At 42.7% G+C, this 14,858-nt stretch overlaps 1 protein-coding gene across 1 annotated transcript; it reads left to right on the forward strand.

The window, feature by feature from the left end:
• Nucleotides 1-142: 142 nt before the first annotated feature.
• LOC308082494 (EEF1A lysine methyltransferase 3-like) lies at nt 143-2,713 on the forward strand. Its single transcript, XM_080424256.1, has 3 exons — nt 143-368; nt 991-1,102; nt 1,938-2,713. Exons 1-3 carry the CDS (start codon nt 213-215, stop codon nt 2,333-2,335), a joined length of 666 nt encoding a protein of 221 aa, XP_080280382.1. The 5' UTR covers nt 143-212; the 3' UTR covers nt 2,336-2,713.
• Nucleotides 2,714-14,858: the final 12,145 nt, after the last annotated feature.

The raw sequence follows: 14,858 nt of genomic DNA on the forward strand, positions 1-14,858 counted from the left end.
CTACAGCCCGCCTACTATTTCCGGTCATTTCCACCTACAAATACAGGTGGGCGCCGTTTCCGTTTCCGCTCTACACTCAGACCGGATACGCAATATGCAAAGTGAATTCAGAAAGTCTGACTCCAGCACAAGCGTACGTACGCATGCTTCTGTTTTGCCACACTGCAAAAGAAAACTACCGGTATCTGCTTATTGTCTCCTTTTAGTCAACAATGACAGGAGATGAAGAGTGTTTGTTTCCCCTGGACGACGGTCTCTTTGCGGACACATTCTCAGAAGACAGCCTGTACAAGTTCATCGGTCAGGAGCTAAAGATCAGCCAGGTGTTCGGTGCCAACCTCGGCGTGGCTGCGCCGGTTTGGGACGCTGTAAGCCTATTTACTACATACTACTGTTCAATATTACAACGTCAACTAGTAGGCCTATTGTTCAGCAAGTGGGCCTACAGTCATGCTATATATGGTAGGTGGGCACTAGCTCTGGTCCATAGCGTTAGAAGGAGTTAGATCTCCTTCTAGCCATGGTTCACATGACGCTTGTATGACAGTCATGTTTCAGGGCTAGATCTCCTTCTAACGCTATGGACCAGAGCTAGGTGGGCACTGGGCACCAAGGAAGAGTGGGCACCTCGGTGTTAAATTGGCATTTTTTCCCCCAAAAATGTAAAAAAAAAATAGAATATTTGGAAAATGTTTTTAAGTAAAGTATACATGATTAGAAAATGCATGATTCTACCATTAAGGTCTAATATTTCTACAATTGCTACGAAACCTGTATATCCAGTCATTTTGGGGCATAAACAAGAAGTTGAAGTATGAAATGTTCACATCATGTTTACTTTACATTACTTAAGACCTTTTTTAAATTTTGGACAAAATAGCCAATTGTACACAGAGCTGCCCAGCTGCCCACCTATCCTGTATCCACTATAATATACGCCCTATGCTTGGTTATTTATTTTACTGTGTGTGTGTGTGTTTCTCTCTACAGGCTTTACATCTATGTCGCTATTTCGAGGAACAGTCATTTGAATTGAGAGGAAAACGGATCCTTGAACTGGGTGCTGGAACTGGCATAGTTGGCATCTTGGCTGCACGCTTGGGTATGGATGGATGATGTTATTTATTTTAACGTTTGTCATCTATTCTGGATCAATCTGTTAAATTCACGTTGCAGCAAATTGTTGTTTAGTTTGTATGATGTTTTCCCCGTCTAACTTTCAGAACTTTCAGAGACACCTCTGCAAGCAACTCTTAGATGCTATAATCTGGCATTTAGAGTTGAAATACCAACCCTTGACAACCCATCCATCGAAACAGAAAAGTCTGATCTGATTGTAATAAACTACGTTAAACTCACCAAGATTGCAGCTGTACGGAAAGTTTGCATTATCATCTTTGTATCTGTCTTTGTTTCATAAAAATCCACCGCTACTTTCTGTCTATAAATTCTGTGCAGGTGATTATTTTTCTCTAAGTGTTAGAGTTTGGAAGCTCTTGTTTCCAATAATGCAACATCCTGCTGCCTCCTGCATTATGTGCAATTTCGAAACAGTTGGTATACGCAGGACCGTTGAGTGATTTCCAACGAGCGCTTCCAAACTCGAACACTTAGAAAAATTATCACCTGCACAGAATGTATTGACAGAAAGTAGCTCATAACATGAGTCTACGGTAACGGTGGATCTTTATGAAACAGAAGCTTGACAGATACAAAGAGGATAATCCAAGCTTTCCGTACAGCTGCAATGTTGGTGAGTTTAACGTTGTTTAATACAATTAAATCAGAATTTTCTGTTTAGATGAATGGGCTGTCAAGGGTTGGAATTGCAACTCTAGATGCCAGATAGCGTTGCTTGCGGCTAAGAGACACCCAACTTTTTCAATCGCTTTTATGTCTTTAAAGTATTCTCTCTCTGTCTTCCTTCCTTGTTTAAGGAGCACATGTGACCCTCACAGACCTGCCTTTGGCTGTTGAACAGCTTCAGACCAACGTCTCTGCTAACATGCCATCTTCTGGCTGGCCATCCGACCCACCCACAGTCCTCCCTCTGTCCTGGGGTCAGGATCAACTGCGTTTCCCGTCGGACTGGGATCTGGTGCTGGGAGCTGACATCGTGTACCTCGCAGAGACATACCCGCTCCTGCTAGAGACACTAGTTCATTTGTGCAAGAATGGCGCCGTCGTGTATCTTTCGTCCAAGATGCGGAGAGAACACGGCACTCCTGGATTCTACGAAGGTTGCTTGCCAAGTAGATTTCTTGTGGAGCTTGTGGCCTGCGATGTCAAACAGAACATTAACATCTACAAGGCCTCTCTCAAGAGAGATCAGTGACAGTTTTTCAGCAGGAACTTTTGAGACTTATATTTTATAAGCACAGATTATTGCCTGGTGCCTTATTTCTACGAACGACAGTGGCCGCTGGCCGGAAACAAAACATATATTTTCAAGCTAGTGTTGACCTTTTCTCAGTCTATTGAGATGTCTTCAATATCACACTAATACTTCCATTTGTGGGAATAATATGTTTTATAAAAGTTTCAAAACGTTTTTTGCTCGTCCTCAATTGTAAATAAAATATTTTGAGCAGTGCATTCAGAATGGATATCGTTGCTGTCCGGCAGAAACCTTGTATCTCCATATTTCAACTTTTTATTTGTTTCTGTTTGTAAATGAATGTCCTACTTCATCATACAAGAGTGTTGCACAAAAGTAGTGAAAACCTTTTGAAATAGGTTGAAATTCGTTTAATAGATGAAAAGTTGAGATTTTTTGTTTTGTTTAAACTATATATATATATATATATTTGTAAATGGAAGACACAGAAACTCACAGGCCATAAAAATGTGTCTGCGACCCAAACATGGGTCCTGACCCACTGTGGGCCATGAGGATATTGCAAGTTTTGGCAAAACAATACGATTTTAACGATATGACATAAAAAAAATGTAAAAGAATGTAGAAATATTTCTTTCTTTAAACCTTGAGATTCTTTTTTAAAATAGGAGCTTAACTAACTACAATAGTTTCATTGATCCAAGACAGAATTTGATTGATTGATCATAAGAATAAACGTGCTCTGACCACTTAACACAGGGCAACCAATAGGCTGCCGTGTTAAAGGGATAGTTCACCCCCAAAATTACTTTTTTTCTATTGATTACTCACCCCATGAGCCTTGAATTCATGCAGAATTAAGCCATTCATTTGACCGGCAGAGACTCAATGGAGACTCTTTGAGTCTCCTACCAGAGACTGAACTATCCCTTTAAGTGGTCACTCAGACGCTTTTGAGATTTTCAAGTGGGCCCCTGATCCAGAAAAGGTTGAGAACCACTATCTTTCTTTTGTCATTGGGGGGGGGGGGGGGGGGTATCGATAAAAAGCACGTTTTTAACAATTTAAGACCTGAGGTTCCGATTCTACAAAATATCTTCTAAATCTTGTCTTCTAAAACAGTTTTTTTGAAAAAACTTATGTTACTATGTCAGTGGTTCTCAAACCTTTTCATGTAAAGGACCTCAAAATTATATGTATTTGGCCGCGGACCCCCCATCTCAAAATATGTTGTTCTAGGGACCCCCATGAGCAAAGATTTGAGTTACAAATGTTAGCTTGAAAAAATATATATTCAAAGATTTGCACAAATTTTCACGATTTCTCAAAAATAGCAGATCCACAAGCTCATAGCTCTACAAGCTCACCGAGTGCCGCGCTATGAGCTTGTAGATCTGCTATTTTTGAATAGCCAAAGTGTAAAATAATGCTTTTTAGCTCAAATCAAAAAATGACACAGATGCTTCTCCCGGTCTTAAAGGGTTAATCAAGATAATAAAAGCAACACAGTTTAACGATTGAGGAACGTGATCATAGAACAGAAGACTAAAGATAGAGTTGTTACGATACCAATACCAGTATCGGAAAAGCTGCCGATACTGCCTAAAATGCTGGTATCAGTATCTGCGAGTATGTCAGTCTACTATGCCATACCATGTAATTTATCACTTGATATTTATTTTACAGTCATATTTTTATTGCTTCAGTTGATGTTGCACGACAGTTTTATACTCTTACTGTACTATTAACATTGTCATTTTACTAACTTGTAGCTGCACATTAACAACTAGAAAAAGTGCTGATGGCGCTATACAGGCCAATGTGAAAAGGGTGGCATTTCTTCCTGGGCTTAGTGGGAATGTGCGTGTGAAATTTCACAGAAAATCGCAAGCTGCGTTCATGATTTGAGACATTTTGTTCAAAACGGACCAATCCTGCAAACTTTGGAAGCCAACCTTAGCCAATGAGGATGGAATATGGGAAATCGGACAGATCCGTGTTGATCACATGACTATAGAGATACTGTGTACCGATTTGCATTGGATAAAATCTGTAGGAGTAATGGGGAAAAATGGGTTTTGCACAAATCGGCCTCCTGGTGGAGCTATGACAGGCCCATGTGAAAAATTCATTCATTCATCTAGGGAGTGTGTGTGCACAGTTTGGCAGCGACGGGGCAGCGACCGGGCCAACGGTGCCGGAGATTAGCTGCTAACACACGGACAGGACACACTGACGGACGGACAGGGGGTAAAACATACTCTCGCCATGCCTTTTGGCCTGGCGGAGACAATTATTAAATGGAATTTTTATTTGTTCCTAGATCGGTGGTTCTCAAACCTTTTAATTTTAACTTACTTACTGCCCTTTATGCCAGCTGGCTGGCATGTAGGGCAGCAACAAAGGATCTCCACTCCTGTCTGTTCTGGGCCAGTGTGTCTTTATAGAACCCCAGATGTGATGCAGGGATCTTCAGCTCTCCATCCACTGTCCTACGCCAGGTGTTCTTGGGTCGGCCTCTTTTACGTTTACCGTCTGGTGTCCAGTGGTGAAGGGCAGTTCAGGTGATGTTGTCCTGCTCTCTACGGATTACATGCCCGATCCATTTCCACCACCTTCTCACAAAGGATGGTAGCCATGTTTTCCTGTTTACACACAGGCTAAGAAGATGTTGGTTGGAGATGGTTTTGGTTTTTGAGAGTGCACAAATGGAACCAAATGTGGTTCCATTTGTGCACTCTCAAAGAGTCACAGACCTGCAAGGGTCCATTTGGAACCCTGTGAAGGAACCCAGAGGATCCCTGGACCTCACTTTGAGATCCACTGTCCTAGATTATACTTTTTTTTATTGGTATCGAATCGATACTCGGTATCGACTGATACGCAAGTTATGGGTATCGGAATGGGTATTGGTATCGGGAATCGAAAGAATCGGTACGGTATCGGTACATCTCTAATTAATTGATGATTCCTTCCAATGCAGGGCGAATTTTGTCAACATCAACAGATTGTGCTGTCTGTGTGTACTTCATCCCTCTGCTCCTGCTGTCTGCTGATGTACAGGGTTTCTGTTCAGGACGGAAAAGCCTGTTTGTTACGCTGGGGAGTTCCAAAGAAAGGGAGACCACCCCGCCACCCCCCCAGTGCTCCCTGCACTACAATCCAGCCAACAAAACAACAGATCCCTATCTACATGCACAGTCTGCTCCCCGACCAAGTCCATGGATTGGCTGTCCAGTCCAGTGTCCACACCACACAGTGAAATCCTCAGTGTTCATTTGACTCTGGAAGAGGGTGCAAATTCACCATTTTTGGTTCCATTTGTGCACTCGTCGGAGTTAAATAAATACAATGTAAGTTGTAAGTAAATTAATTCAGCTCTGGAGTTTGTACAAAGTAAATCAAATTGGCCCCGTATAAGGGTCCATTTTGTTAATTAACACTATTTTACTATGCAATGAAAATGTGTCAAGTGAATACTTTTGTTTTTGTTTTGTTTTGAGATATTACACTTTTTTTTGCAAAGTGATGTGTTTCTGGGAAGATGATACAATTGAGTTACCCTGTAATTTACCATGCAAGTCTAATTTCTTTCAGTAATTCAGATCCCAAATCCATACATTTCCTTTTAGGATTAGAAGACAATAGTCTTTATTGTCTGAATTCTCAAGGTGTTGTTAGTCACATAATACACTTTCTGGGTTAGAGACCCAGAAAGTGTGATTGGCATGATGTTTACCAATTCTCATTCTGGTATTTCTATCTGCCCTTATTGATATAACTAGGATATAGCAACAAGCAGTGGTGGACAGTAACTAAGTACAATTACTTGAGCACTGTACTCAAGTACATTTTTTGAGTATTTGTGTTTGTTTTTTTCAAGCACATGACTTTCACTCTGCTACATTTCAAACAGAAATATTGTACTTTTGACTCCACAACTTTTCTAGGAAGGGACTCTTGGGACCCAAACTCACAAAAATATATTTCAAATAATAGTGAAAATAGCCGATCTACTTGTAGATTAGCTATTCTAGCTATTTTTTTACATTTCAGATTATAATTTTTTTGTCATTTAATTGAGTATATACTGTATCCACCACAGGCAACAAGGGAGTATTTTTAAAGACTTAATTATATAATCCCTGTGCTGTGTGGAGGTTTGTGTGTCTAGGTTGGCTGTGGATGCGGGGAGGCTGGCCAGGGGAGTGTGGATGTGCAGTGCAAGTGAAGTGGGAGGGGGTTTGACAAACACTGACTTTTTAAAACAAGTTGTCTCGCTCACTTGGACATCATCATCAAACCTCATGAGCAACAAGGACAATTATCTGAAAACAGCAGCCAAAGGTATGGGAGTGTGTATCTGTGTCTATATATGTAACTTAAATAATTACTGAACAAAAGTATAGAACTAAATTGAGTGTTTTGCATGATGTGAAAATCTATTTAAGGAAACTTCAGTGTAACATTGAAGCCAGAAGTCAGTCACTGTTATCCTTTTTTTTAAAGTATTCATTGTAAAAGAAAGATTTAAAAGTTTGTACTCTTCCTCCTCTTTATGTTTCAGGAGGGTGATTTTAGACCAAAAGATGGAGTACTGGGCTCAGAATCCAGGGCAGACACCTCAGTATCCCAAATTTGGTACTGTTCCTGGACGGAATTGTGCACATGCGTGAGTTCAATACTGTGAAAACTATTTCATATAACGTACTCTGCTGGGGCTGCAGGGTGGGCAACTGTTTTAAACTGATAATGTTTGTTTCTGTTTTACTTTTGCCAACGTATGTATGCACATGTGAGAAATGTTTCTTGTGTGATTGGTGCCTTACAGTGAATATTATAAATGTATACTTACTCAATAAGTTAGATCAAATATAGATCAAAGTAAAGATAAAGATATAGAGAACTACATAAAGAACTACAGTATATAAAATATAGTATCAGGTCAAAATTTTGAATGACCTGATGAATATTTGTTTGGTTGAAAATAACAAATTGAAACTGGGATGACTTACTGTTCCTGTGGAGATTGACAAAGTAATTTTTTTTAGAGACTGTCTTTTTTGTGATTCTTTTACTATTTTATACACATTTTATTGTCTTATTTTCATTTCCTGTTTTGTTTTCATTATGTCATGCTGTTATACTGCCTCTGTCTTGTATTTAGTACATTGCTCTTTTATTTAGGAAATCACTTTGCATAAACTGTTTACAAAGGTGCTATAGGCCAGTGTTTATCAACCTTTTTTGTGCCAAGGCACACCTGGCATAGCCAAAAGATCCCAGGGCACACCTAGATATACGGTATATATATATATATATATATATATATATATATATATATATATATATAATTATATATCAGTAAAACTAATAATATGGCTAACCGTAAACTTATTTCTAACCTTATCCTCAGTAAAACAAACACAGGAATACAAGAACCGCTGGTCCACGAAAAGAAATGGGGGCGAGCGTGTTTTTTGCAAATCACTTTGCATAAACTGTTTACAAAGGTGCTATAGGCCAGTGTTTATCAACCTTTTTTGTGCCAAGGCACACCTGGCATAGCCAAAAGATCCCAGGGCACACCTAGATATACGGTATATATATATATATATATATATATATATATATATATATATATATATATATATATATATATATATATATATATATATAATTATATATCAGTAAAACTAATAATATGGCTAACCGTAAACTTATTTCTAACCTTATCCTCAGTAAAACAAACACAGGAATACAAGAACCGCTGGTCCACGAAAAGAAATGGGGGCGAGCGTGTTTTGGGACGAGTTTTCCGGTTATATATCGACGCCCCTGCTGGAAAGCACCCCAGCCCAAACATTCACGTAACTAATAATTGGGCTGCGCGACCTGGAAATGACCGTAATAATCCTAAAACGGGAGCGTTTTTTTTTTTTTTTTTTTTTTCACACTCTCTTAAAACGGCGCGGAACACCGTAGCAGTACTCCCGGCACAAAAATGGCCCGTTTGCCAGGGTTGATAAACACTGCTATAGGCTATAAATAAAATGTATTACCATTACCCTTTTAGTAAATCTACCATCCTTCTATCCTTTTTTTTCTCCCCCCCATTCATAGATATCATGATAAACATCGACCGACACAGTTCCAACCGTACCTGTGTGAGCAGCCGGGCCAAGGCAGGGACCCCGGCTTGTGGACGGTGCCGGGGTCCAGAACGGGAGGGGTTCTACAGGACTACACCAACTGGACCGACCCGGAGACCACAGCAGCCCCCGCCTCCCACTTCCCTTTCATCATAGACAGCCAGCCTCGCCAGCCGCTCCAGCACTTTGGAGAATACCCGCCTCACGAGAACAGAGAGAGAGGAGAATGGGTCGCGGCGGGAGGAGGAGGAGGAGGAGGAGGAGGAGGAGGAACCCACAGGGCCGCCGTGCACAGAGAGAGGGACTATGACCGGGCGGCGGCGGTCGTTCCCGGCTGGCCGGCGAGGAGGTGGGAGAGCTGCGGTCCCGTCCACTACAACAGACAGGAGACGTCCAAGAGGAGCGACAGCAGCTACCGGGAGCTGGAGGCGTGGGCGGCCCGCTACAGCCACTCGCTCCCCAGGAGGAGGCACGTGGGAGCGGAGCAGAAGAGGGCCTCCTCGCAGCAGCAGCACGGGGGGCCGTCGGAGAGCGCCGCGGTCCTGGAGAGGAGCGGCAGAGTGGCGGCGCTGCACCAGGCGGCAAACGCCAGGGAGTTCGGACAGTGGGACAGAGGAGGAGGGCACCGACAGCAGCAGTACGCGGCACATCAACATCCCCCTGTTCCTAATACAACTTACATGGCAAACGCACCGGAGCAGGCAGGTTACCAAAGGAGGGTGTTTAGCCAACCTCCTGGTTACATTGCGCCTCCGGCCTACAACAGTCCGCACAAAAACTCACCTGAAAGTCCTCGCTATGACACGATGTCCACGAGCTGGGCGCAGGAAGGTAACAGGCAGACATACTGTTCGCAGCTCTCGCCGAGAAAGCAGGATCACTCTGCAGATTTGAAGGGTGTGAGGGAAGGAGAACAGGCGATGTTTACTAAAGAGGTGTTGGAACAAAGAACTGGGCTAGATTCCGAAGACCTCAAATATCAAAGACAGGAAACGGATGGTTTATGGTCGAGCCCTCCTGCCCCCGCGCACGTGAAGTCAGACAGTGTCACGTCTGTGCAGCGGCCAATAGAACAGGAGGCTCAGGAAGTAAAACCCAATGAGGACGTTATATCACCAACGGTCACTGAGGGCCGAAAATTCAAGTCTCCCAAAAAGAGAGGTGGGCAGACTATATTTTGCCTGGTGTCTCGAATGTGTGACACGGGATCGTCAAATTCGTCCCTTGAAACATTGAAAACGACATCTTTGCCACACTGCAACTCACCAGCACCAACACATATTCAAAGCACAGGATTAAGAGAGGTTTCCAGTGATATTAACCAAATACACAAGCTTGCAGATGAAGTGGACTTCAGTGTTCCAAGCCTTGCAGTTGGGTCAAGCACCCCTTCCCAGCAATTCACCCCGCAAACGGACAGAAATCTCAGCGTCGAATGGAGTGGGACGGCAAACTTAACGGAGAGTGACCAAGGACTTGCTCACGGAGACGACCTGCAAGGGGTTAACCGTTTATCAAACACGATAGAAACAGTTGAAGCTTTCCCAGAAAAAGATAACATGGATGATACAATTGCATTTTGGAGACAGACAGCTCAGTCATTGCCTCCCACTTCTGTTAAATACCCGGGCCCCTTGTGGAGGGAGCCTGGTTACACAGACAGGGCTAAAACGGAGACTCCCCCCTTTTTGAAAGCCAGCATCAAGGAAGGAAAATCGGGTCTGGCTGATAGAGAGGATGGTGCTAATGTTAGTGGACACCCCATTGACATTGAAGTCAGGAGATTAGAGATCCAGCGAGACACAGAATCCGAGAGTAGCGGTGGCTTTCTCGTCATTGACACAACCTGTGTAATAGTTAGAATGGAGTTAATTCCAGCTCCTAAAAAAGAACATGTCCATTATTTGTCCTCATTGCCATACAGTGAAAACAGTCAATTAGATGTTGGTTCTCCTCCTGCCACGGCAGAGTCTACCGGATCAAATAACCAACAAAATGAGGATGGAGCACAAGAGCAAAACACAGAGATATCAGCTCACATACACTCCTTAAAAACGAATGAAAGGCCCGACACTGACTCTGGATCAGAACAAGACAAAATACATCAGGCTGCAAACATAGATGTCATGGAGGCAGAAGCGCTTCTTCAACAGACAAAGGAAGTGAGTGATTTCTCTTCCTCTGGCCTGCCCTCCCTCTCCGACAGAGAGACCCTGGAGGAGCGGGCCGAGAGAATCCTAGGAATCCCTCTGGCTGATGGCTGCATCAGCGACGACCCGACTGAAGACTCAACATCCTTCCTTGACTCACGTGTCGAGGACCAGAATGAGGAAATGACACAGATAACAACGGGCAATGGGATCAATAATGACAATGAGTGTCTCTCCAAAGACGTGACAGGGGAGCCTGTGTCCGATTGTGGTCCAGAGGAGGACACCGTCGAAGTAGATGCCACCGAATATCACTTAACAAAGGAAGATGATGGGGATCTTTTTGGCCGGAATTATGACGTTGAGGTCAACGATGTCCATGAATGTCCCTCCGAAGATGTGGCAGAGGAGTCACAGCCATCAGAATGTGGTCAAGTGGAGGAGGCTGTCGATGTAAAAGAGTGTAATGTCACTGAATATCAGCTACCAGAGGATGAGGAGGATCTTACAGGTGTTTTGGAGCAGACTTCCAACGTGTCCAGTGAGAATGATGTTGACTGTCAACCTGAAATAGAGGTCAAATCTTTACAGCAAAGCAAAATCGCAGAGGAGTTACTTTCCGAATCTTGCGATGAACAGAGACCGGAAGACAAAAATCAATTTGATGATAATGGTGTTTTCACTCATTCTCCTTCTGAGTGTGTCCATCCACACTCTGACCTTTATGAGGCATATTCACATCTGCCCTCAGACTCCCCAGATTGTACAATGTCTCCCTCTGCTGGCGATGTCCTGCTCCCAACTTCTGAGCTGACATCTGTGTCAAATACATGCGAGTCAGACAAGGTAACAATAACAGATCCTCAGCGCCAGCTGACTTCACTCTCTTCCACAGCTAACCCGTGTCTTCCCCCTGAAACCCTTTCTGACATCTCAGAAACCTCTCTTTTTACTCGGATGGAACCTCAAACAACATTTCTGGATCTCACTTCCGCGCTGGGTTCTGAATCACTCCCAATCTCACAACCCAGCTCTATGTCTCCCGCAGGCCCTCCTGAAAGTCCCCAGTGTCTCGATTTATCGGGAGTAACAGAGGATGCTATGCACTTTCTTGACTCGTGTATTAAGGGTGAGAATTATGTGGATGAAACAACAATGCAGATCGTAAACAATGAGGTCGACAATGTGCATGAATGTCTCTCCGAAGATGTGACAGAGGAGCCAGTGTCACAGCAACAGCCATCAGAATGTGGTCAAGTGGAGGAGGCTGTCGATGTAAAAGAGAGTGATGTCACTGAATATCAGCTACCAGAGGATGAGGAGGATCTTGCAGGTGTTTTGGAAGAGACAGTCAATGTGTCCAATGAGAATGCTATTGACTGTCGACCTGAAAGAGAGGTCAAATCTTTGCAGGAAAGTCAAATCACTAGCGAGTCGCTTTGTGAAAGCTGCGATCAAGAACAGAGTCAGGGAGACGAGAATTATTCACATCTGCCCTCACACTCCCCAGACAGTACAATGAATCCCTCTGCTGGTGATGTCCTGCTCCCAACTTCCCAGCTGACGTCTGTGTCAAACACATATGAGTCAGACAAGGTAACTGTAACAGATCCTCAACCTGAGCCGGCTTCACTCTCTTCCACATCATCTAACCCGTGTCTTCACCCCGGACCCCTCTCTGACGCCTCAGAATCCTCCCCCTTTACTCAAACATCATCCCTGCATTTCTCATCTTCTCTCTTTTCTGCCGAATCAAACACCACCTCACACCTCGGCATGACTTCCCCTCAAGTAGGCCCTTATTTCCCCTCAAGTCCCCAATGTCTAGATTTAGCAGGCGACAGTGTTTCCCCCGACTTCTGTTGTCCACCAGCTACATCCACGGAGGAGCCCCAGTATCCCATGTCCTTGTGGGACGCGGTGAACCGCATCAGGAAACACACGGCGCCCGACTCAGAGAACGAAGAGGAGGAGCTGAGCGAGTTGTGGGATCCAGATAGTGTAAGTGTAGGAGAGGACATTTCCTCATTGGATTTGGAGGTCGATTTCAAATCGGAAGACATGCTGTTCCATTACAGCGAGGGCCTTAAAGAGGCCATCATGTCTTTTGAAGAACACAGGAATACTGGAGGAATTCTAAACGAACCAGTACAACAACTGGAGGTCCCAGAGGAAAGGAGAGACACGGTAACAGTAACAGAACAAATAGAGGAGGCTAGTAAAGGCAGTGAAGAGCCACGTGGATATTTTGAAGAGGACACGCTCTCCTGCAGCTCCGGGGATACTGTCGTTGTAGGAGACGAAGAAGGGGAGGCTGCGGAACAGGTCTCTGATTCTCAGACAGAGGAGAAAACTGGACAAAACTGATTAGAGCCCGGTCTGGCCAATATACAGTATATCGGTCATTATTTGACCTTTTTGACGGCATCAGTATCTGCAAATATGCAGCCAATGTGTCCCGATTTTAACCACTTTCAACTTGGCATCCCTACTTTGGGCATGTCATTGTATAGGCGAACATTTTTCGACAAGTTTTCAAACGTTGTCCCATTGTGACACGTTGTGAGCTTGTAGATGGGCTATTTTTGAACAATTTCTGAATAGGGCTTAGTTAAATAAAATAAAGTTCAGTTTAATTGTTGTTTATTTTTTAATTTAAATGTTTTCTAATAAGTCAAATGTCCTCAAATACAAAGTTTAATCACATCTAGGTAACTTCAAATCGATTAGAATATGTAGCAGTATTTGACAAATTACCGTTAATTGGTGGACTAGGACTCTCCAAAATCGTCATCGATCGGACCCAAGCATCTGGCATCGGTCGAGCTCTAGAACAGATGACTGAGAGCTACATGTGGCTAAAGGAGAGGGACGCTGCTACAATGATGAAACAACGCATGTGACTGTAGCTTAAGAAGAAACCAGAGACAACAATCCTGGACAACACGGCCACCTAATTGACCACATCTAGTATGGCCTCATATGAGATATGGGGACAGGCAGGGTTCACGATGAATGGGAAGGTTGCAGGGGTAAAGGAGTGTAAGAGGCCATTCACTGAAGGTGATGGATGGTGAAGAACCATCTATGTGATTTCAATGATAAAGCAAGTGACTGAAACCAACAATTAACCATGGGCATTTTCATACAGTACAATGCTTAACTGTTGTTCTAATTATACAATCTCTTGAGATTGAAACTTAGTATTTATATATTTTGACATGTAGGCATTTGAATTTGATAGATTATTTAAAATTTCTAGATTAACTCAGACCAAGGCAATTATTTGTAGCAAGTCATAGTTAATATTTTCGTTACACATAGTTAATCGATCTTTCATATTCATCTGCTGTGCTTGGAAAGGTTTTTCTTTTTCTTCTTCAGACTACTAATGTAATTAGACAATCTCAGTTGATGCCGTTTCCTGATGTGGTGCCATGACTGCAACATTATATATTTCAAATAAAGTTAATGGAATGGATTAACACAATACTGCTTTAAAGCTATCACGTCATTCTAAGAGGTATAGTGAAATAAATGGATTATATTTAAAGAAGACCCAAACATTTTGTTTAAAAATATGCTTTCTCAAAGACAATCATAAAATACAATGTTCATATAGATTTTAAACAACTTAAGCCTTTCTTATGGCTTCATCAACACAATTGCTCAAGTTGGTGAGTGGTAGCCAGTATAATCATATGCATCTTGAGCATTATGCCAATGTAATTTCCATTAAAATGCACTAGCCCTAATGCTAAAAGATGGCACTGTTAAACTATGGTATAAAGCTGGTATTTGAAAAAGGTTATACTATGATATGGCAGGTGTATTACATGATGAGACACATTTCCATTTCACCCACTTCAGCTGTTTTTGTTCAAGTTTTTGTTTCAGGATCTTGGCTGTAAAAGTCATCCATTTCATGGGATCACAGTTGAGATTGAACAGGAGCCAAGGGGCATCAGAACTGTACACCATCTCTACATCCATGTTGATTATCAGTTGGCAGGATAAGAAAAAATCATATATATATATATACATCTTTGCATGAGTGGTACACACACCAGCCATCATTACTCACATACTGGACGGATCAAATCAGCACTGAAATTGAAATGTCAAAATTAGACGACACTCACGACACTGATTTCCCTTTGCATTACGTTGATATGACAAATGTGCCAAACACTCGATGAGTAGTGATTCTCACCCAGA

This window comes from Gymnoscopelus braueri (assembly GCF_963280865.1).
Source record: "Gymnoscopelus braueri genome assembly, chromosome: 3".
Lineage (NCBI taxonomy): Eukaryota > Metazoa > Chordata > Actinopteri > Myctophiformes > Myctophidae > Gymnoscopelus > Gymnoscopelus braueri.